A 22,063-nucleotide genomic window follows, 5' to 3' on the forward strand; every position below is an offset into this window, starting at 1 on the left:
CAATTAATTGTTCATGTAATAGACCTGTATAAGATTACCTAAAAATATACGCGTCATCCAGTGATGTTCCTTCCCCATCTCCCTGCTCTTCTTTCAATTCTCTCTCCCCTTCTGAAGGCAATGAAACATGCTCAGCTATGGTTTCACAGATGATGATAACCTCACACGGATGCACATTATTCACACATCAGCCTAGACAGCAAGTGTCAACAAGCTATTCAGCCTTAATGGGTGATCATACCTAATCACCATCCTGTCTTCACTCGGAAGAGCAGAAATGTACACATTTCCCAACAATGATCACCGGATAACAATCTGGCAATGGAAGCTGAAGTGATTTCCCCACTCTTTTGTTCAAGCACAAACTTAAAGTATCCCAAGTGTTGCCTTGAGATCACCCAAATTCAGATAACTCAGCAGGGATCTCCGAGGTTAAAATTGCTGAGTTCCATGTGGGGTAGTGCAATAAACCTATTAAATCTTCTGGAGAAGCAAAAGCAGATGCATTTATTTTGTGCATGCTTTAGGACAAAATTACGATAGCAGATGGCTGAAAGTGTGTTATGAGATTTTGGATACTTATGAGACTGAAATCAATCATTTGTGCAAATTATCTCAATCCTCAAAATACACTAAGCCCATGACATTTAGTCTGTTCCATTGCTTTTATACGTGTGTGTGTGTATTTTACTTACATACACACACACCTCTCAATTTTAACCCTCACTCAGTGATAATTCACATCCAGTTATCAATCTATAGTTGCCAGAAGCTCTCACCTGAAAGGTTATTTATTATAGGCCTAGGTTGTGAGTCTCGAAATTTAACAGCCACACTGAACCTCACAATTGACCCTGATCCTATCTTTAAATATGATTAACACTTGTAGGAGGTTTGCTGGATAGCAACCTCACTGGCCTAGGGATACTGAGGCCAAACGTGAAAATAAATCAGTGGTCCACTCATTTCATAAGAAGTGTTTCACTGTAATGTTGTATCAGGCTTTAATGTGTAAAATTATTTACACTGCATTTATTTCATTACCACATCATTTCATTTGATAAATTGAGAAATATGGATAAAATTGGCTAGAGTGTGAAGAAATACATAGCTTGAAATATAGAATGGATAGACTGTACAGACACTTTCAAGATATTTTCTAAATTTTTTTGGGGGGTGGGGAGCGGAAATGAAGTTATGACAAAAGGTTCAAGTTAGTCAAATGAAGGATTATTCTAAGCAAATGATCAATTCACTCATGATGGATGAAGACAGTTGGGAGGTAAATTCATTATTTTCTGTGGAATGACATGTGCATGTGCTCATGTCAATTTTGAATCTCTGTGACATTCTGACAGCTGACAAATGTCATCATTTTGTTGTGTTGCTGAAAATGAAAAATATAACAACAATTCCTCTGGACTTGTATTTAATAGAAATTTGGCGACATGTTCCAAATTAAGTAGCTGACACATAGATTTAAGATTCAGGAAGAATTTCCTGGACACCCGAGGATGTGCAGACTTTCATTACTGATCTTCTCAAGCTAATCAACCTTGACCATCCTGTTTATCTTGTATGCATGACATGCAACCCAAGGGTCCCAAGTGTCAACTGTATATTCCATCAGCTTAATGGAAAACAACATCTTAGCACTGAAACCCATTTCCAAAACAAATTGATGGAGGCAATGCTAACTTGTGATTAATGTCAACTGTTTTTGTAAACATTAAAACCAGGAACCAAGCAATAAATTTACCAGCAAAAAAGAAGAAACTGTCTTGTTCGGGATCATTGACAATAAAAACAAACGTCAATTCCAGGATTAGCTATGTACAGCAACTAGTAAATAATTTAATCAGCAATCAAAGAAAAACCCAAGACCCAAAGCATAGTCACTTCTTTTAGCAAAATCATGGGAGGGAACTTGTTCATTAAACATCATTGTCCCTTCCATTATCCAGTCACTCCTCTAGCACGATAACTCTGCGCTCTGATTTCTGTTCTGCCAGCCAACTCAAACCTTGGCTCAGAAAGCATTCTTAATACTCTTTGTCATGAGCATGCTTCCAATGAACCTGACCTTTTCCAACTTCCTTTTCACTTATATACCACCAGCCTGTCATGTGCTCTGAGCTATCCCACTGAACAGAGGCTGCCACAGAAATGCAAGATGTAGCTAATGTTTATATCCACGTGACAATGTCACAAACTTTTTCTCCTGAAGGCAATAATTCTGACAAGATTACAGTTCCAGATAACTCACCAGGGGCCATTCTTCAAATGTGAGAACAGATTTTCTTTTTATTCATGGGGTGTGGGCTTTGCCGGCTAGGCCAGCATTTATTGCCCATTCCTAATTGCCCTCGCACTGAGTGCTATTTCACTGCTAGGCCATTTCACGGGGCATTTAAGAGTCAACCACACTGCTGTGGCTCTGCAATAAATTATTGAGCCAGATGGGTTTTTAACGACAATCAACACTGAGTTCAAATTTCCCCATATGATGTAGTGGGATTCAAACCTGGATCCCCAGCGTATTACCCTGGATATCTTGATTACTATTCCCGTGACAATACCTCGAGGCCATCATCTCCCCGTATGAGTGTCTACTACAGTGAGCTCTTGTTCTAAGTCACCTTGTTTTAAGTTGTTTCTTTTTATCAGTCAGATATTGTGTTGGTATTTTCATTTAGCATCAGGAGTTTTGTTTTAATGCTGTTTTGCCCTGAGTATGACGCAGGGTTGTGTGACCTGACCGGCACCATTTTGGTGTGGCTTCTTCTGCTCCTTGGTCCTCCTGGTCACACTGCCTCCCCAGCTTGCAGCTTATCTCCACAAACCTGTAACTCAAAGCTTCCCTCATGTCATAAGTTGCTTCCCACTCATCTCCCAAGCTCTTGCTCAGAGCATGGCAAATTTCTGGAATTCTCTAACCCCAAGGACTCTGGATGCTGAGAGAATCTATAAATTCAAGATATTTGGGTCCTAAAGATAAGGGGAGAGAGTGTGAATGTGGATGTTGAATTTTAGCCATGATCTCACTGAGTGGTGAAGCAACTCGATGTGGCACATGGTCCCCTCCCACTCGTTTTTCCTTGTGTTCTCATAAGCAGTGTCTTTACCTACCATGCCATCTGGGAAAGGTTTTTACTTTTTTGATACAATACAACCAACAAATATTAAATAAAATGCTATGGCAGCACTTGTACTGATGTTCCAATGCAGCTTGCCATGGAATTGTACAATGCAAGTCCGAGCTAATGATTTCCTATACAAAGTCACATTGACCTTTTCAGCTGGATATAAAGGAACGATGAAGGCAGGAAATTTCTCCTGATGTCTTAGCCAAACATTCAACCGTTACCACTCAAAATAGCTTTACTAATCATTTTTGCCCAAGGGCCACTGTCATGCACAAACTGGTTGCTGTCTGTACCCAAAAGAATGACTGCAGGCAAGTTTATCCTATCACTACTAACGACCAAGAGGAGCAGCAGCGCTCCCTCCTGTCCACCAAGCAAACCTGCTTCCCTCCCCACAACTGGCTTCCTTCCTCCATCCCTCGATCCAACAATATATATATAAAAAAAATGTTGTCAGACATGATAGATTTCTGAAAATTAAAGAAAGGTTTGTGATTAAGGCAGTAAGTCAGAGTGTTCATGAGAGAACTTGATGTGTTTTCTCATAGACTGTCAAATAATAGACAGTTTGTTACGATGGGTAATCAATAAACGCCTCAGGTTCATTGTATTGGAAAGTTGTTGATTTCTTTCTGCATCCAGCCTGAAATATTTTCCCAGACCATTTGAGGTGGGGGAGGGCAATCCAGGAGACAGTATCCTTATTGGATGCCTTCTGGAAAAGAAAAGCCTGCTACTCATGCATCTGGATTTCCAACCTAAAAACAATCCACATCATCCACATTAAAGAGGTCAGAATTCACCACCCCCCCCCCCAACCCCCCGCCCTCACAGAGACATAAAAACACCATCAAATCCAAGAATGACTTTAGTGGAAAGAGTGATGTGCAGGCAACAAAAGGTTGCAAGAAGAATGGAATACATTGTAAAGGAATTTAGAAAATGATATTTCAAGGCAAGCAAGATGACCCACTGACACAGGGTGGTATGGTAACTTCACCATTTTACATCATGCAAAAACTGTCCTTGCATTAATGGAAATAGGTCTAATTACAAGTGTTGCATTAGAATAGGAAATAAATCAGCTTAACAATTCATATCAAATCTCATCTCACCATGTGCTCATATATGCACAAAAGCCACAAGTCCTGATCACAAGACAACTTTATTGTCACATCGCTTGATTATACAGCCTTAAAATAGATAAATGGCAGTGCAAGATAACTCCTGTAAAAGAAAGACACTTGAGAGCAGTTGATGCCACTGAAACTGGGAAAATATTGTAACAATCCTAAACTGACAGTATTCAGCTAGACAGAAGCGTACTTTCATCAATCTTCTTTTAGAAGTCTTTCCAAAGTTGAGACGGTGGCTTTAAGCTCCACAAACCTAGCACTGCACAACTCAATACACACAATGCCCGAGACAGCCAACATCAGAGACAAAACACTGTAATCATTTAGAGAGGAAGAGAACAATACACAGTTCAAGAGAGGAAGAGCAAGTAAAGGTAACAATGTTGGAACGAGACGTAGCTGAGCATAGGCCAGGACTAGGTACAGTACTAGGCCTGCCTGCCATAAACAAAAGCCCTCTATTAAGTGAGAATGCACAGAATTCCTTGCATGGGTTGTCAAGGATTGTGCATCACTGCCTTTGCAACAGCAAACAGGACTGCTGTAAAATGTGAATGAAATATCTGGAATACAGCAATAGAAATTACAGTGCATTGCAAATATAAAATGAAGCCAGCTAGTAAGTAAAAATAGCAAATTTACAACTAACATTATTGATTACAACGGTGAGGAAACAGAAGTAATTTGAAATAATCTACAATTGTAGATATTAGAAAGAAGGTATAGTTTTAATTATGTGTTTCTGCACTTGAAAGGGTTTGGTTCAGTTGCCTGAATGGCCATAAAAGATTATGATGTGAAACAAAACAGGAATTAAAGGAAAAGTAGGCTGTTGCTTAGCAACCAGGGGCCACCCTGAGGCAGAAAAAAACTTTTGAGTTAGTTTTAATCAGGAGAACTGGACAGGACATGGGAGCTGCAGGGAGCAGACTTCCCAAAAGAACAAAAGAAAGTCCAGAAACCAGGAGTTGGGACTAAAGTATGTCTCAGGCAGACAGTAAAGTTAAAGAACAAAGAACAAGAAGTTGAACAAGGTCCTGTTCGGTGAAGTTAAAATAAAAAGCAGAGAAAATGTTCTCAGTTAAAGAAACAGCTCCAAGAAACAGATTTAAAGCTAGCTAGAAGATAAGCCAGGCATGCAAGGTAATTCAGAGTTTGGTGATATCTTAAGACAGCCGATGAAACAGTAACATTCTGTTGACATATATAGAGGAATACTGAAAAGAAGAGACTGAAATCCTGGAAGTGGATCTTTGGTAAAAGCATCCAAGCGAAAGTGTTTTTTTGGGGAGAACAGTCCAAGACAGGTTTTTTTTCTGAGAGTGGAGCTTAGAAACACTTCAGTGAAGCCAGTTAGCTTACAGTGACACGAGCATCTGGGGAGGGAGGGAGGGATTTGATGAGAAATCCACAGAAGTTGAATGGAGTAGCACCTGTCACTAGGTTTCAGAGTGTGGTGTGTCGGACCGCATTTCACCTATTGGTTTAAATGGTCTGTGTACTTACTGAAAACATTAGAGTACAAGATATATTTTGTAACTTGTGTAATCTTTATTAATCTGTATAGACTTGCAAAGGTGTAGTGGGAGTGAAGGGGGATTATATTACAGGTAATTTTTTCCTGATTAAAAAAATTAATTGTTCAGCTAAAAGTTAATCAGCAGTATTGTGACCCTGTTCATCCACATCTTTAAAACAACAAGATAACATTTATGATCAATTCAGCCAGGGTCCTGCTCTGGGTCCAGTGGTATCAGCTGGGATAATTTAAAAAGACTAATTTTGCCAGGCCATGCAAATAGAAAATGATATTAAAGCAAAATACTGTAGACCATAGAAATGTAAAATAAAAACAGAAACAGCTGGAAATGTTCAGCAGCTGCATCTGTTAAAAGAGAAAGAGAGCTAATATTTCAAGTCTGATGGAAGATCACAGACTTCAAAAGTTAACTCTGTTTTTCTCTCCAAAAATGCTGTCTGACCTGCTGAGTACGTTCAGCTTTTCTGTTTCTGTTTATAAGTACACAGCTTGAGCATTGCTGTCAAACAATAAAAACATGCTGTCAAAACTTTTTGTCTTGAAATCATTAGGTCAGATTCACAAGAATACCAATGATAAAGGGAACAACAAATTATACTGTATGAGGAGAGTGCTGATTGGTTGATAAGTGGATTCTGATTGGTAGAGGTGTTGCCATAGAGATGTACCAGGGAACAGGTAACCAGCAAAATTTTGTTTTTTATGGCCAGCATTTATTGTCCATCCCTAGTTGCCCTTGGAGAGCAAGTTGAGAGTCAACCACATTGCTGTGGCTCTGCAGTCACATGTAGACCAGACCAGGCAAGGATGGCAGATTTCCCTCCCTGAAGGACATTAGTGAACCAAATGGATTTTTAAAACAATCGGCAATGATTTCACGGTCATCGGTAGATTCTAATTTCCAGATATTTTTAATTCATTCAAATTCCACCATCTGCCATGGTGAGATTCTAACCCGGGTCCCCAGAACATTAGCTGAGTTTCTGGATTGATAATCTCGCGACAATACCACTAGGCCATCAACTCCCAACACTAGTGCTGAACATTAGGAAACCCCCCCAAAGCTTCTACCTCCATAACAACGCCCAACATCACCCGTCTAAGCTCAGCTGTTGGTGAAACTCTCATTCATGCCATCATTTCATCTAGACCGGATTATTCTAATGCGCTCCTGGCTGGTCTCCCACATGCTACCCGCTGTAAACATTACGTTATACAAAACCCTGCTGCCCTTGTCTTCACTCGCATTGTATCCCTTTCCCCTTTTACCCCTATGCTTGCGGACCTACATCAGCTTCCGGTCAAGCAGTGATTTGGTTTTAAAATTTTCATCCTCAATATCAATTCCTTCCTTGGCCTCGCCCTCCCTCTGCCCGTAATCTTCTCCAGCCCCATAATCCTCTTGAGATATTTGTGCTCAGCAAATTCTGGCCTCTTCTGCATCCCTGATTTTAATTGTTCCACCTCTGGTGGCTATGCCTTCGGTTGCCCATATTTCCACTCTGGAATACCCTCTCTTCACCTCACCACTGCTCTACTGCACTATATTCCTTTAAGACACTTCCTAAAACCTACCTCTTTGAAGAAGCTTTTGATCATCTGACCTACTATCACTTTAAGTGGCTTGGTGTCATAGCTTGCCCTATAATGTTCCCGCTGTAGTGCCTTAGGGTGTTTTATTAGACTAAAGGTCAAATAAACTACCCCACGTAGGCTTTTGTTGTTTTTCATGAATAAATAGCAAGTCACTCAAAAGCAGGATGGAAAAAGGAAGCTTAGGGATTTACAGCAGGGAAACCCGAGTTGGGAAGAACTTTAATTCCACCAGTAACTAATAAGAATTCGTGAAATTGCACCGAGAACTAATAGTAACACAGCTATCACTTAAATTTCCCTCATAACCAACAGCAATTCACTGATAGTCGATATGGAACAGTTAGCAATAGATAGAAAACTACCATGTCCTTCCTCTGACGAGCAGAGATCTTAAAAATCAGCACTACTGACTACACTGGAATCTCCCCAGCCTAGCATAAGTTACGGTCAGACACTGCAGTCAATAACACTTTTAACAGGCTCCATCAATCTCCCAATCATTTTGGGCTGTGGTTTGGGTTGTGCCATTAGGAATTTTGTGAATTTGTGTTCTAACAAGGTGAAACAATTCTGCTGGAGCCAATAAAAGTGGTTTGTGGAGAACATTTCTCCTATGACATAACTTTGCACACCTCTATCCCTGTGGGTTCCCCTACCACCCCTCACCCCCTCCCCTGAGCTTCACTTTTTACTCCAGTTACCAAGAATAGTTGTAACTGAGGGGAATTTTTACTGTGGAAAGTGATACTGTGTGAGCTCCATTGTTCAACCACTTGGACTCACTAATATGGGCCACTGAAAAGATCTATTTTTAGTGAATCCTCTGAGGTGTTGGTCTTAACTACTCCCACAGGTTTTACATTTGGCTGGACAAATTCTATAAACCTGGTGCTACCACCACAGCATAAAAAAGAGCCTTTAGTCTGGCTGTAGCTCTGAGGGCTTATCAATCCATTTCCACTATGGGAAAGAGAGGAAGGATGCACAGCAAATGATTTTGACCTACACAGTATTAGTAATTTGGACTGTCCTAGTAATACCACCTGCATCATTAACAACGTTAATTTAATCAAAAACTGTTTTTTTAAATTTATTTAAGTGTATACTTACATATTTCAGTTGCCAACTTGCCAGCACATAAAAATGAATGAATCATTTTCAAATAAAATAAATTGGCTGATTACATGAAAGATCATTATATAGGCAAATTGCACAATGTGGTACAATACTGCCTCTCAAAGGAATACTTTATTATGCAACGTCAAACAAGCAATACATAATATTAAAATAAATGTTTTGGTACATGTGCAGCATTTTATTTGTGCTGCAAATAATTATACCTCGAATCAGTTAGCATGGGAGAAATCTTAACTGAGGAAGATGAGGTCTTTACTTCACTAGATTTCAAATCACAGAAAGGAGGACAGTTAAACTTGTAAAACAAATGTGAAATAACCGAAAGCACTATAAACAAATTCCACCAAGATCTACAGGAGTCTGAATCATTGAATGGTTTCAAGAAGGAGACAGATATATTTCAAATTTTAAAAAAGGACAAGGGTATATGGGGAACAGGTGGGGAGTTGGATTTGCGACCAGAATAGCGGACCAAGTTCAAAGGGCTGAATTTGCCTATTTCTGCTACTAATGGCACACTAGCCAGCACTGCTACTTCACAGTGCCAGGGATCTGGGTTTGTTTCCCGGCTTGGGTCACTGTTTGTGTGAAGTCTGCATATTCTCCCCGTGTCTGAGTGGGTTTCCTCCTGACGCACCGGTTTCCTTCCATAGTCCGTAAGACGCGCTGGTTAGGTGCATTGACCATGCTAAATTCTCCCTCAGTGTACCTGAACAGGCGCTGGAATGTGGCGACAAGAGGATTTTCACAGTAACTTGTGACACTAATAAATAATAAATAAACTTTAAACTTTATGTTCCTACTTGCTTGGTGGTTAAATGTCAGAAAAACTACCAAAGACATAATAACTCACCACGTAAAATGAGAGCGGTTATGAGATGTTAATAGATACCAAGAAGGAATTTCAAAGATGTAATCTCATCCAGCGGACTGTCATATGCTTCATGACACCAACTCACTCTCTGAATTAGATTTCTATTTTAGAAATACTCTCAAACATCTATTATTTAGGTAAAACATTTATGTTATTTCACTTTAACATATACTGTGCAATAATGCCAAATAGATAGAAATGCACAGTTTAATACATAACAGAAATTTATGCATGCTTAATCTTCTGCAATAACCACATCACAATGATTATCTTCCATTTTGGATCTGTTTAAATAAATTACACAAAGTGTTATGGCCACAGATGCCAAACATGGCACTTTGTTTTTATTGCAAAATGGCAAAATATGGGATAATATTCCCTCTCAATTCCCAGTGCATTTTTATATAAAAAAATGAAAGTAGCTAAAAGGCTATTCTTGGATTTCGAAGATCTAATGACACTTGTAAAAAGTCTGAAATTCTGTTTACACCAAGATGACATAACCTCTGCCTCTCAATGCACTGCAGCTTGGCAATCATGCAACAGTCATAATTTTCTAAGCACATACTGTGTGTGTTGGCAACATTACCAAATAATACATTAATGCTAAGAACACATGTAGGTTATATTAATAAAAACACAAAGTGCTCTGTAAATATAAGTTACATTGTCTTTTTAAAAATATACTTTGCTGAATACCCAGTACTGTAACTATTCAAATTATATGCCACCCAGAACTGTGGTACAGCTTACCTTATGTAACAGAGAGGGCAATAATCTGGCTATGGTGCACATAGACTTCCAAAGAGCAAGATGCCACCGAATACGCATGTCAGCCAAGTTGAAGCCCATGGAATAGAACAGATTGTGATAGCTTGGATTCAAAGCTGGCTGAGTGACAGGAAACAGCTAGTGGTGAACAGTTGTCTCCTGTCTTCATCTGGAGGAAGTTATGCAGTGGGGTTCCCCAGTGGATACTAGAACCACTGCTTTTCTTGATATTAACGAGCTAGACTTACAGATGACATAAACTTGGAAGTATAGAGAACTGTAGGGAGGATAGTGATAGACTTCAAGAGTATATAGACAGGCTGATAGAATTGGCAGACAGCTGGCAGTTGAAATTTAGTGCAGAGAAGGGTTAAGGGATACACCTATAGGAAGACTGAGGGGAGGTAATATAATCTAAAGTGTACAATTCTAATAGTGGTGTATAAACTGAGAGATCTAGGGTATACGTGCACAACATCATTTTCCAAAGGTAGGGGAGTCTGAAACTAGAGGGCATAGGTTTAAGAAGAGAAAAGAGAGATATAAGAGGGTCCAGAGGTGTAACTTTTCCATGCAGAGGATGGTGAGTGTCTAGAACAAGTTGCCAGAGATGGTAGGAGAGGCGCGAACAATTTTGTTTTTTAACAAGTGTATAGACAGTTACATGGATAAAATGGATAAAGAGGGATCCGGGCCAAACACAGGCAATTAGGACTAGCTTAGTAGTTAAAAAGAGAGTAGCATGGACAAGTTGGGCCAAAGGGCCTGTTTCCATGCTGTAAACTTCTATAATTTTATGACCCTATAAATTATTGAAGGTGACAGGGCAGGAGGAGAAAGTGATTAAAATGGGAGCCCAGTACTTCTATTTATAAAAGGAAGGAAGTTATGATGAACCTTCATTAAACACAGGTTCAGCTTCAACTTGAGTACGTGTTCAATTCTGGATGCTACACTTTAGAAAGCATATGAAAGTGTTAGAGACGGTGCAGAAATGTTTTACAAGAATGGTTCCAGTGATGAGGAACTTCAGATAAATGGATAGACTGAAGAAGTTGGGGCTGCGCTCCTTACAGTAGAGGAGATTGAGAGGAAATTTGTTGGTGGCGTTCAAAATTGAGGGGTCTGAACAAAAATAGTGAGAAATTGTTCTCATTGATGGAATGATTGAGAACTAAATGTAATGTAATTACCAGAAGAAGTAATGATTGATATGAGTAAAAACTTTTTCATACAAGTGGTTAGGATCTTGAGTTGATTATCAGCGCAAATCTTTCCAATACATCTTGTGTCTCCCTAATGCTACCAGTACAGTGACCAGATACCAGCTTTCTACAGAGACAGCTATCAGAAGCAACCCTGAGTGAGAAAATGATCAAATGGTTTTTGATGAATGCTACCGTCAGAACACGCAACAATAATTGGTAAGGGAAACAGAAAAATTTACATTGGTGGAATGAGGTGACCTTTGAAGAGAAGTATGTTAAAGGGGGGAGTGGAGGGCATAGCACAAAGAGCTTTATATTGTATTTGTTCTGAAAGTAGATAAAAAGACATCCACTCCTATTCCCACCAAATGTTTTCCACTTTGTTTCTGTCCAGTGAGTTACTGTATCAATCCTGCCTTCATTAACATTTAACTATATATCCATTTAACCAGAGCGACTGATCTAGAAAGAGAATCCTGACTAAATCTCCAATCTTACCAACCCAGGGGTGTTGAGGCCAATGCTTGTACCCAGCCGCTGTATGAGTCAAGATCAACTAATGCAGCTATGTTAACTTTCTTCATTAGATGTACAACATAATGTAAAGCGTACAATCACTAAGTTATGAGTAACCTTCTTTGCTTTTTCATCTACAACATAACACTGTTTTGACAATTGTCAATTGCTCCCAATTAGGATAACAAAAAGTGAAATACAGTGGATAGCAAACTACTTCCAGCAAGTCTATTGTCATAACGTGGTTTTGGGGTGTTCGTTGATCTTGGCAGTTTAGGATCTCAAAACTATTTAAATTAGTTGTTTTGAAACTCACAGCCAGACATCTATTGCTCTACATCTGTTGCTTGACAGGAACTTGCACAATTGATTTGGGGTGCATAATACGTAGCTTCTTCCTGTCAGCTCATTCCAAGTAACCAGAGCCACATCAAAATACTTGTAGGTTGCACTCAATCTATCACTGTTGCTATAACATGAAGCTGTACTTTGTCATCTTGACCAGCACTGAAGCTGCACCTCCCTGCCACTTTGTAGAGCAGTAATTTAAAGCAACAAAATATCAACTGTTGTATACTTTATGTATAATCAGAAAATGAATGCACCAATAAAAACCATACAACAAAAATCTTATTCCAAGGCTGAGATATTTTAGGTGTGATTCCAGATATTACATGGAAAATCTTGGATGTCAAAATGTATTTTTCCTTGCTGAAAACCTCCCTTTTCAGAAGTTAATTTTCATCCCCAAACATGGTAGATCAAGGAACAAAGATTGATTATGCATTTTAAAAAATCTAGATATGTATTAACGTTTCACCCTTACTTTAATTTACATGGAAAGCTGATCTTTATTAGTTTACCTAATTGCCTTATTCGATTCACATAGTAATTACAATTCAGCAGTGATTGCACTCCACATAAACATTGCTAATATTGTTTTAATGACAATCACCATGCAACAATCATTTCTCTTGTAAATAAACGTGCTAAAAAGGTTTGCCATCGCCCTCCCCCCATTCCGTACCTGGGATGGTCTGTGTCTGTGTGGTAATCATACTTGTAGCAGTCTGAGTCTGGGTAGCCGGTGTTGTTGCCTCTGCCACAAACTGAACGGAACCGGTGCCTGCAGTTGTCCCGAGGTGGCAGCCATTTTGCTTGTGGGCTACGAAAGTATCTAGAGTGTTGTACTGTTGTTTGCAGATACCGCAGATGTGGATATCTGCACTTACTTCTACCAACACCGTGGCCCCTGGAGAAACTACAAAGAAAGAAGAAATTAGAATGCAGCATAATGAAGAACAGCTTTTGTCTCCGCTTTCAGAAAATCTGCTCTCTTCTGTACCTGGGGAAAGAAAACTGGGGAAGAGCAGTCCTGAAGACTGGGAGTATCTATGCAGAACATTCCCTCAAGATAAAAGGGGGGCGGTTTAGAACGGAGTTGAGGAGGAACTTCTTCACTCAAAGGGTGGTGAATCTCTGGAATTCTCTGCCCGTTGAAGTGGTGGAGGCTGCCTCGCTAAATATTTTTAAGACGCGGGTTGATGGGTTCTTGATAAGAGAGGGGATTAAGGGTTATGGGGAGAGGGCGGGAAAGTGGAACTGAGCAGCGACAGATCAGCCATGATCTTATTGAATGGCGGGGCAGACTCGAAGGGCTGGATGGCCTACTCCTGCTCCTATTTCTTATGTTCTTATGTTCTCAGAAAATTAATTAGTACTGTACACAATAGGGGACATAATATAGAACCAATCTAATGAACAGGCCCGACAACCTCCTCATCCCACTTTACTCTTTGAAGGGTCAGTACTTCTTGTGTTATCACTCCACACTGACTGTTTACAGCCTATTTCATCACTCAATGCAACATAGCCAAGACTAATGCTGTTCTCAATCATGCTTCCCAACAGGATTATTGGAAAGAGAAACTCATAGTTACACTTACCATCTTTAACTTGCGGATGCTAAGGTGAACTGTGGTGCTCATATTCCCAGCTTGGATTAACAGTAATTTACGTACAGTGCCTTTAATGTGCAGGAGTGTCCCAAGGAGATGTAATGAAAAATAAAATGGACACTGAGCCAAAGGAGGTAATATCAGGAGGGCCGGCCAAAAGCTCGGTCAAAAAAACTGGATTCAAAAGGAGACCTTAAAAGAATAGCAAAAGGTAGAAAAATTGAGAAAGGGACATACAGAGCTTCACAGCTTCCTCAGTACACACCACAAATTAACCCTAGAATCTTCATTCTCTGTATAGCCGAGGGCAACATTTCCCCTCCATCTACACAGTCAGACCCTTTCACAATGTTAAAAATCTTTACCAGATCATCCCTTAGCCTTGGCTTTGCAGGGAAAATTAAGAATCCCATTCCATTGAGTCTTTCCTGATGAATAATTTGTCAGAGCTCTGGTATCATCCTTGTAATTAATTCAATAGGACCATGGCTGATCCGACATACCTCGCATCCACTTTCCTATTTTTCATTTAATCCTTGATTACCTTACTGATCAAAAATCTATCTATCTCAGCCTTAAATGTACACAAGGCGGGGCGGGGGGGGGAGCAATTTTCCCATCATGCTGCTTTTGTACTGAAGCAGGCCAGGAGGCTGTTTTGTGGGGTCCCTGCTAGGCGCCATGAACTCCGCGTGTCTCCCGACGTCGGATTTCCGGCCCTGTCAGCTTTGCGTCAGAAACTGAATAACTTAAGCAAAGGCTCATTTTAATATCATTAGTGAGCCTGGGATTGAAGTCTCTGGGCCTGCTAGCCTCTCCCTGCCCCTCCAGGAGTATTTCACTCCAGTGGGGTTTACTATAGCTCCCCACTTGAGGAGAGCTGATGGCCCAACTCCACTTCTGTGGAGGGAGAACAATCGAAGCCCCCCCAGAAGGTTAGATTTCAGCAGCAGTTGCCCCCTGGGCACTGGCACCTTGACAGTGCCAACCTGGCATGGGGCAGTGCCAAAGGGGCAATTGAGGGGGGGGGGGGCTACTGCTGCCACTCTGCATTTGGCTGAGTGACAAAGGGAAAGAGGCCAGTGATTGGGACTGGCCATTGGGGTGGGGGGAGGTGCGGTTGCAGGGAGTGGAGAGGGAGATTGGGCGGGGGGGGGGGGGGGGGGGGGGGGGGGCTGACATTTCCAGGAGGCCAGCGGACGGGTCATGGAGGAAGGGGGAAATCACATGGCCAACAATGCGGGTTCACAGGGCTAGCCAGCAATCGAGCTGGTCATCAATTGGAGGCTGGCAGTGTGGGGTCACTGCACATGTGCCAATCTTAGCACTGACAGATCAGCACAAGCACAGTGGCTCGTTCAGCACTGTGCTGCCAGCCTCTCCAACAAGAATAGGCCCTGCCCACTGATTTCTGGAGTGATTCATGCCAATGCACTCTGCAGTGCAGAATGTGGGAGATTCACTTTGAAACTCCCGCTGAAAAGTGTCAGTGGATTTATTCCAGGTTTTATGCAAAATTGACACTTAAAATTTTTTTTTAAGAGAACCACCCCTTCGGACTCTGTCCCCACAACTTCCTGTGGCAAGGAGCTCCAAAACCCTCAGAAAAAAATTCCTCCTCATGTCAGTCTTAAATTGGCGCCGATTTATTCTGAGACTATGCCCTCTGTTCCCAGACTCTCCCATGAGGGAAAGCATCTTAGCATTTACCCTGTCAAGCCCCTAAAGAATCCAATACGTTTCAATGAGATCACCTCTCATTCCTCTAAGTTCCAATAAGTCCAACCTGTTTAACTTTTCCTTAAAAGGCAATCTGTCCATTCCAGGGATCATCCTAGTTAACATTCTCTGAACTGCCTCCAATGAAAAAATACCTTTCCTTAAATAAGGGAATCAAAACTGCTCACAGTACTCCAGATATGGTCTGTACCTTGTATATTTGCAGCAAGACTCACTTACTCTTATAATCCAACCACCTTTAATTAAGGGCTAACATTCCATTAGCCTTCCTGATTACCTGTTGCACCTATGTCCTAGCTTTCTGTGTTTCGTGCACAAGTATCTCCAAGTCCCATTGCATTGCTGCTTTCTGCATTTTTTCTTCCATTTAAATACTTTTTTGTTCCCCCTTCCAAAATGAACTTCACATTTTTCCACATTATACTCCATTTACCAACTTTGTGCCTATTTAATTAACTATCAATATCTTTTTGTAGGCTATATCCTTCTTTTAAATTGCCTTTCCACCTATTTTTATGTCGCCTGCAAGTTTGCCGACAGTACAGTCACTTCCTCTAAGTCATTAATATATATCGTAAACAGCTCCAGTTCCAGTACAGACTCCTGTGGAACCCAACTGACTACAGGTTGTCAACCTGAAAAAGAACCCCTTATCGCCATTCACTGTTTCCTGCCTAATAGCCAATTCTTTATCCATGCCAATATACTATCTCCAATGCCAATGCCAAGCTGTTCCTTATGACTTAACCTTTTGTGAGATACTTTGTCGAATGCCTTCTGGAAGTCTAAACACAACACATTTATTGGTTCCCCTCTATCCATTCTGGTTGAGATGTCCTCAAAAATGTTTACTAATTTAATCAGATATGATTTCCCGTTCATGAACCCATGTGACTCTGCGTGATTAGATTCTGATTTTCCAAATTTGCTGCTATTACTTCCTTAATAATTGATTACAACATTTTTCTAACATTATGATCGTCCCTTGTCACCTTGTTACCTATTCAATTAACCTATCTGTATTTCTTTGCAGATTCTTTGGAGTCTCTGGAAAGGGTGCAGAGGAGGTTTACCAGGATGTTGCCTGGCATGGAGGGGCTGGGTTACGAGGAAAGGTTGGAGAAACTGGGACTATTCTCCTTGGAAAGACGGAGATTGAGGGGGGACATGATAGAGGTATATAAGATACTGAAGGGAATAGATAGAGTTAATAGTGAGAGACTGCTCCCTAGACTGGGTACAAATACGAGAGGTCATGATTTAAGGATGAGGGGGGAGAGGTATAATTTGGAAGTGAGAGGAAGGTTCTTTACGCAGAGAGTTGTGGGGGTATGGAACGCGCTACCGAGTAGGGTGGTGGAGGCAGGAACGTTGGACTCGTTTAAGGTTCAGTTAGATAGACACATGAGTGAAATGAGGATGGAGGGTTATGGTAGGGGCTATTAAATAAGGTTAGAACCTCGGGAGACACCGGAAAAGCAGACTTGTAAGATTAACGTTTTTGTCTTTTTATTCCGCAGGTGGAGGTCCACCTCGTGTCAAACGAGGGGCATGCACACGGTGGGTCGTGCGTGGGCTGCTCTTGGAAGTTCCGGGAGTGGCCTAGTACTTCGTGTTGGTGTGTGTGCTTGATCCTGGACCGGTAGACGGGCGCCGCAACAGCTCGGTGACTAGCACTGCTAGCTGTGCAGATACATGGATTTGGGCCTGTGTCTGTGGGAGTTTGCGCATTCTCCCTGTGGTTGCGTGGGTTTCCTCCGGGTGCTCCGGTTTCCTCCCACACCCCAGCTCTTAGGCTGATTGGTTTTACCAAATTGACACTATTCTCCCCTGAATCTGGCTAAGTTAGGGGTTCCATTCGTAGACACGCAGGGTAGAATAGGTGTAGGGTGATGCGGCGGCGCAGGCTCGTTGGGCCGAAGGGCCTGTTTCCCGTGCTGGGTTGCTCTTTGTTCTTTGTTCCTCCTCACAGTTTGCATCTGAGCTTGTTTTGACATTAATCTCTGTCTCATCATTTAAGACACTAATATAAACTGTAAATATCTGAGGCCCGACACCAATCCTTGCAGCATTCCTCTAGTTATAGCCTGCCAACTTGAAAATATCCCATTTATGTGTGCTCTTTGCTTCCTTTCTGTTAACATATTCTCTATCTATGCTAATATATTACTCTCAAATTCATGCGCTCTCTTCTTGTGTATTAACCTTCTGCATGGCACAATTAGAAGTGAAAATCAGAGTTGTAGCTGCTTCAACATTTTAACCAAACAAATTTACTCAACTTTGAACTGGGAAAACATTGAAAACCTGTTTGTGACAGTTAAATTAGATCCTTACGATTAAAACTGTTAATGTTTTAAAATATTGTACAATAATGTGTGCTTACTTTGAGCATCAGACTTGCTTCATGTGACATTTAATAATTTTTAAAACAACTCCATTGTTATAAAACAGTATATCCTCTAACTCCAACATTCTGAGAGATGCTGCTGGAATTCTTGCATTGAGGAGTTACATTCCACATAAAAAAAACAAGTTTTAATTCCATCTATTCATAAGCAAGCCTTTAGGTGTATACATACTTCACTTGGATTTCAGTTTCATTAGAGTATTTAGCATTTCTCATTTCCCTCCTTGTATATGATCTAGAGATGCTGAACACAGCTTCAACTCTTCTGAATCTCCTCCCAATCATATATACCTCTGAACCTTGAGAACGTATTGTCCTAGTTTTATCTCTTTGGGAATCACCTGTACAGGTACCAGGAAACCTGAGACCACAAAAATAATTAAGTCAACAATCCATTAATTTACAAATATCTCAATTTACTCAGGAATATTGAAAACACAGGACCAGAATAAACAGCAATTCATCTGGCTGGTGCCAAGAACAAATATTACTTTCGTACCCACTTCTTCAAGTATTTATCCAGTTCTTCCTGTAATGCTTCCACTTACTCTCTCCAAAGCCAGTCCATTTCATAAATTCACCGCTTCAGTATTCATTCAGACTTTGTATAAATTAATTCAATCTACGTTTCCTGTACAACTTTCTTTTCACCCTAAGCCTGTGTCCCCTTGCCTCAAAAAGTCTTGTTCTGGGACTTAATTTACTTATTCCTATAAGGATCATGAACATTTCAGTACAATATCTCCCTGTGTTCCCTCTTCTTCACAGTAAACAAATCCTGAGTATTCCATCTCTCCTCACAGCTCAGACTACTCGAAGCTAGATAACACTTTGCTTGCTTTTCCTGCAATACATCTGAATAAGTGTTCAAATTGTTGTGGTAATAACTAACCGCTTTTACTTCCAAACCATCCAGAATATTCTGCTAACAAAAAAACCAACACAGGATGGACCTTGGCATGGCCTTGCTACACACATCTGTTGACCATCTAGCACTTAGTTGACAATATGCAAGTAGTATGTATATTCTGCACTGCTTCTAACATGGGATATCTTTTGATTTCATTTGATTTATTCTGATTTCATTTGATTTATTCTGTTCATGGAGTACATGGGGGAGAAGGAGAGGGGAGGATGCAGAATGTAGTGTTACAGTCATAGCTGGGGTGTAGAGAAAGATCAACTTAATATAAGATGGGTCCATTCAAAAGTCCAATGGCAGCAGGAAAGAAGCTGTTCTGGAGTTGGTTGGCATGTGATCTCAGGCTTTTGTATCTGGCAATCAGAAGCATATGTAGTTCTGAAGGTGTGAACAGGACATTTCTTGTGTGAACTTGTCATTAATTCTGAGATTTACACTTTATTTCTCTGGCTATAACATCCAAAGTTATAGTTTGCTTTTATTAAAAACTGCGCTTTTGGTTTCAATGAGCACCCAACAGACCTCCAGATCCCTCTCATCCTTCATTACAATGTATAGAATAAAAGTATTTAGTGTATATTCCCAAAACTTATTTTCCTTTCCTAGTCTTGTTACCTTGCATTTGTCCATGTAAAATTCCATTTCCCAGATATCGGTCCACCTTCTAGGTCCAATTGTGAGTGTTTTATTTGTTCCTTATTTTTGAAACACTCCTAATTTATCATCCGTGGAATGTTCTATCTGCCATGATGGAAATATCTGGGGAACGCTAACAGCTATTTCTGGATGTTAGAAGAAGTACTTGTGCATCAAAATTGGGTACTCTACTGATATGGCAACAAACAAAGTCCCATAGATGGAGCTGTGAGTTCAACACAAAATTTGCTACAGAATGGAGTCCATAGGAGCAAAGTTGCAGTTAATCAGTATTTTTTGGTTGTACATCCCTGCTTCTGACATAGCAGATACACTAAGAAGTATTTCAATGGTGAGAAATGAGAAGGACAGAGACCGCGATGGAGCAAACTGTGTTGGACATCAGTGAAAAACTGATAGTATTGCATCAGCTGCACCCATATTCAGTTCCCCTCACTTCAAGTTGGCAGGTTGAATAACAGGTGGCCCAACCAATACAGTCCTTTCTTTGCATGTTATTGCACAAGAGAAATTTCTACCCTGTGTAGCATTTTTAAAAACATTCTTCTCCCCTCAACTCATAAAACAGCAACTCATGTATTTGCTTTCTAACCACAACTTGGAAATTTTTTTTAAAAACTTGCATTTATATAGCACCTTTCACAACCTCAGGACATTGTGAAATGCTTTATAGCCAATTAACTACTTTTTTTGGAGTGCAGTGACTGTTGTCGACCTTTTGGCCAGTTATCAATCTCCTCAGAAGCTTGCCTGCTGTTCTTGCTTTTCTACCTGTGGACTAATTGCGGGGGCGTTTCAGTATTTTGCTGAAATTCAGTATTTCAGAATTTTGCTGAATTCCAAATACATTGCCCACACAGAATTTCAACTCTCAACATCATTCATGACTTTCTTGAATGGATCTAAGTCGACTTGTTGAAAACCTCGCAAATAGGTCCAGGATGTTTTCTAAGTTACAATTTATCCATTAGTGAGACATGAACTTTAGAAAATACACAGCCTTTCCAAATCTCCAACTCCCCAAAATTCAAGAACTGCATATTCAAATGCACCACAATAAAATTTGGGGGAGTTGGTGACATAGTGGCAATGTTACTGCACTAACAATCCAGAGTCCCAAGCCAATCTTCTGTGGACATGGGTTCAAATCCACACATTGGCAGCTGGTGGAATTTATAATCAATTAATAAATCTAGAATTAGCAGTAATGGTGATCATGAAACCATTGGTTGAATGTCACAAAAAAACCATCTGATTCACATATTTCCCTCCCTAAAGGAAAGAATTAGGAGCAGGTGTAGGCAAATTCAACCCCTCGAGCCTGCTCCGCCATTCAGTATGAACATGGCTCATCTCATCTCTGCCTCAACTCCACTTTGCTGCCCATTCTCCATAACCCTTCAAACCATTACTAATTAAAAATCTGCCTATTTCCTCCTTAAATTTAGTCAATGTCCCAGAAACAATCCACATCAATGTGCCATCCTTATTTGGGTCTGGCCTGTGTGCAACTCCCAACCCACGGCAATGCGATTGAATCTTAACTACCCATTCAAATGGCCAATTGGGGATGGGCAACAAATGCTGAACTTGTAAGTGACCCCCAAATTCCGGATGGGGGTGGGCAGGAGGGAGGAGGGAGGTGAAACTGCCTGGGCTTTAAGGCTTATATTTTCCTGGCTCAGAGTGGTTTTTAATTCCATACATCACAATTTAGATATCCACGTAGCAGTACATCTAAAACTATGTTTGAAAATAAGAGTTGCAACACTCTCATTACAATTCCCAAAAAATGCAAATGATTATTTTGCATTGTGGTTCTTCGCCAATGTGTGTCATCTGTTGTGCAGGGTGTGTAACAATAAAACAGAAGAAAGACACTAGCTGGAATTCTCTGGTTTTGCACACCCCACTACCACTGCCAGCAAGAACGGAGAATCTGACACTCAGGCTAATTTCTATTCAGCAGCAAGGGACCAGAGAACCTCAGCCACTGACGAGGGTGGAGAATCAGGCCTCAGTTACTATTCTCACAAAACATCTTGTTGGCACTACTGAAGTCCAACTAAGTGAGCTTAATGTCTCTGGTCTCCTTATCTATGGATGGGAAAAATTAACTAGAATTCCCAATCACTATCACTATCTAGCAAATCCTTCTGGATCGTGGACTTTGAGAAAGAAGAAGATAACATTCAGCTGTCCAATCAAATGCTCTGCACATCTTTGGAGTTGTAAAATACATATTTTTAATTAGATTATAAATGTCACTTTGCAATCACAGTAAATGAGATATGGATTCCACTCTACATTCAATGTACACACTTGTATTAAAACTAATTGTGAGTTTTCAACTGGTTCCATCTATTATTATTGTGCAAGTACTGATTCCAACTGCAGAGGGAGCCATTAATCTTCCTTAGAGGTGTCTCCATGCAACATGGGATGGAATTTG

The 22,063-nt window shown here is 40.5% G+C and overlaps 1 protein-coding gene across 1 annotated transcript in view; it reads right to left on the reverse strand.

The window, feature by feature from the left end:
- Positions 1-22,063, reverse strand: part of zfp64 (zinc finger protein 64 homolog (mouse)) — a 67,233-nt gene that overhangs the window by 33,131 nt on the left and 12,039 nt on the right. The window contains exon 2 of the mRNA XM_080205004.1: positions 12,952-13,185. Within this exon, the coding sequence (XP_080061130.1) occupies positions 12,952-13,185 (234 nt within the window). The remainder of the gene's footprint in view (positions 1-12,951; positions 13,186-22,063) is intronic.

Source organism: Carcharhinus amblyrhynchos, chromosome 16 (genome assembly GCF_965287045.1).
Source record: "Carcharhinus amblyrhynchos chromosome 16, sCarAmb.v2.hapA, whole genome shotgun sequence".
Classification (NCBI taxonomy): Eukaryota; Metazoa; Chordata; class Chondrichthyes; order Carcharhiniformes; family Carcharhinidae; genus Carcharhinus; species Carcharhinus amblyrhynchos.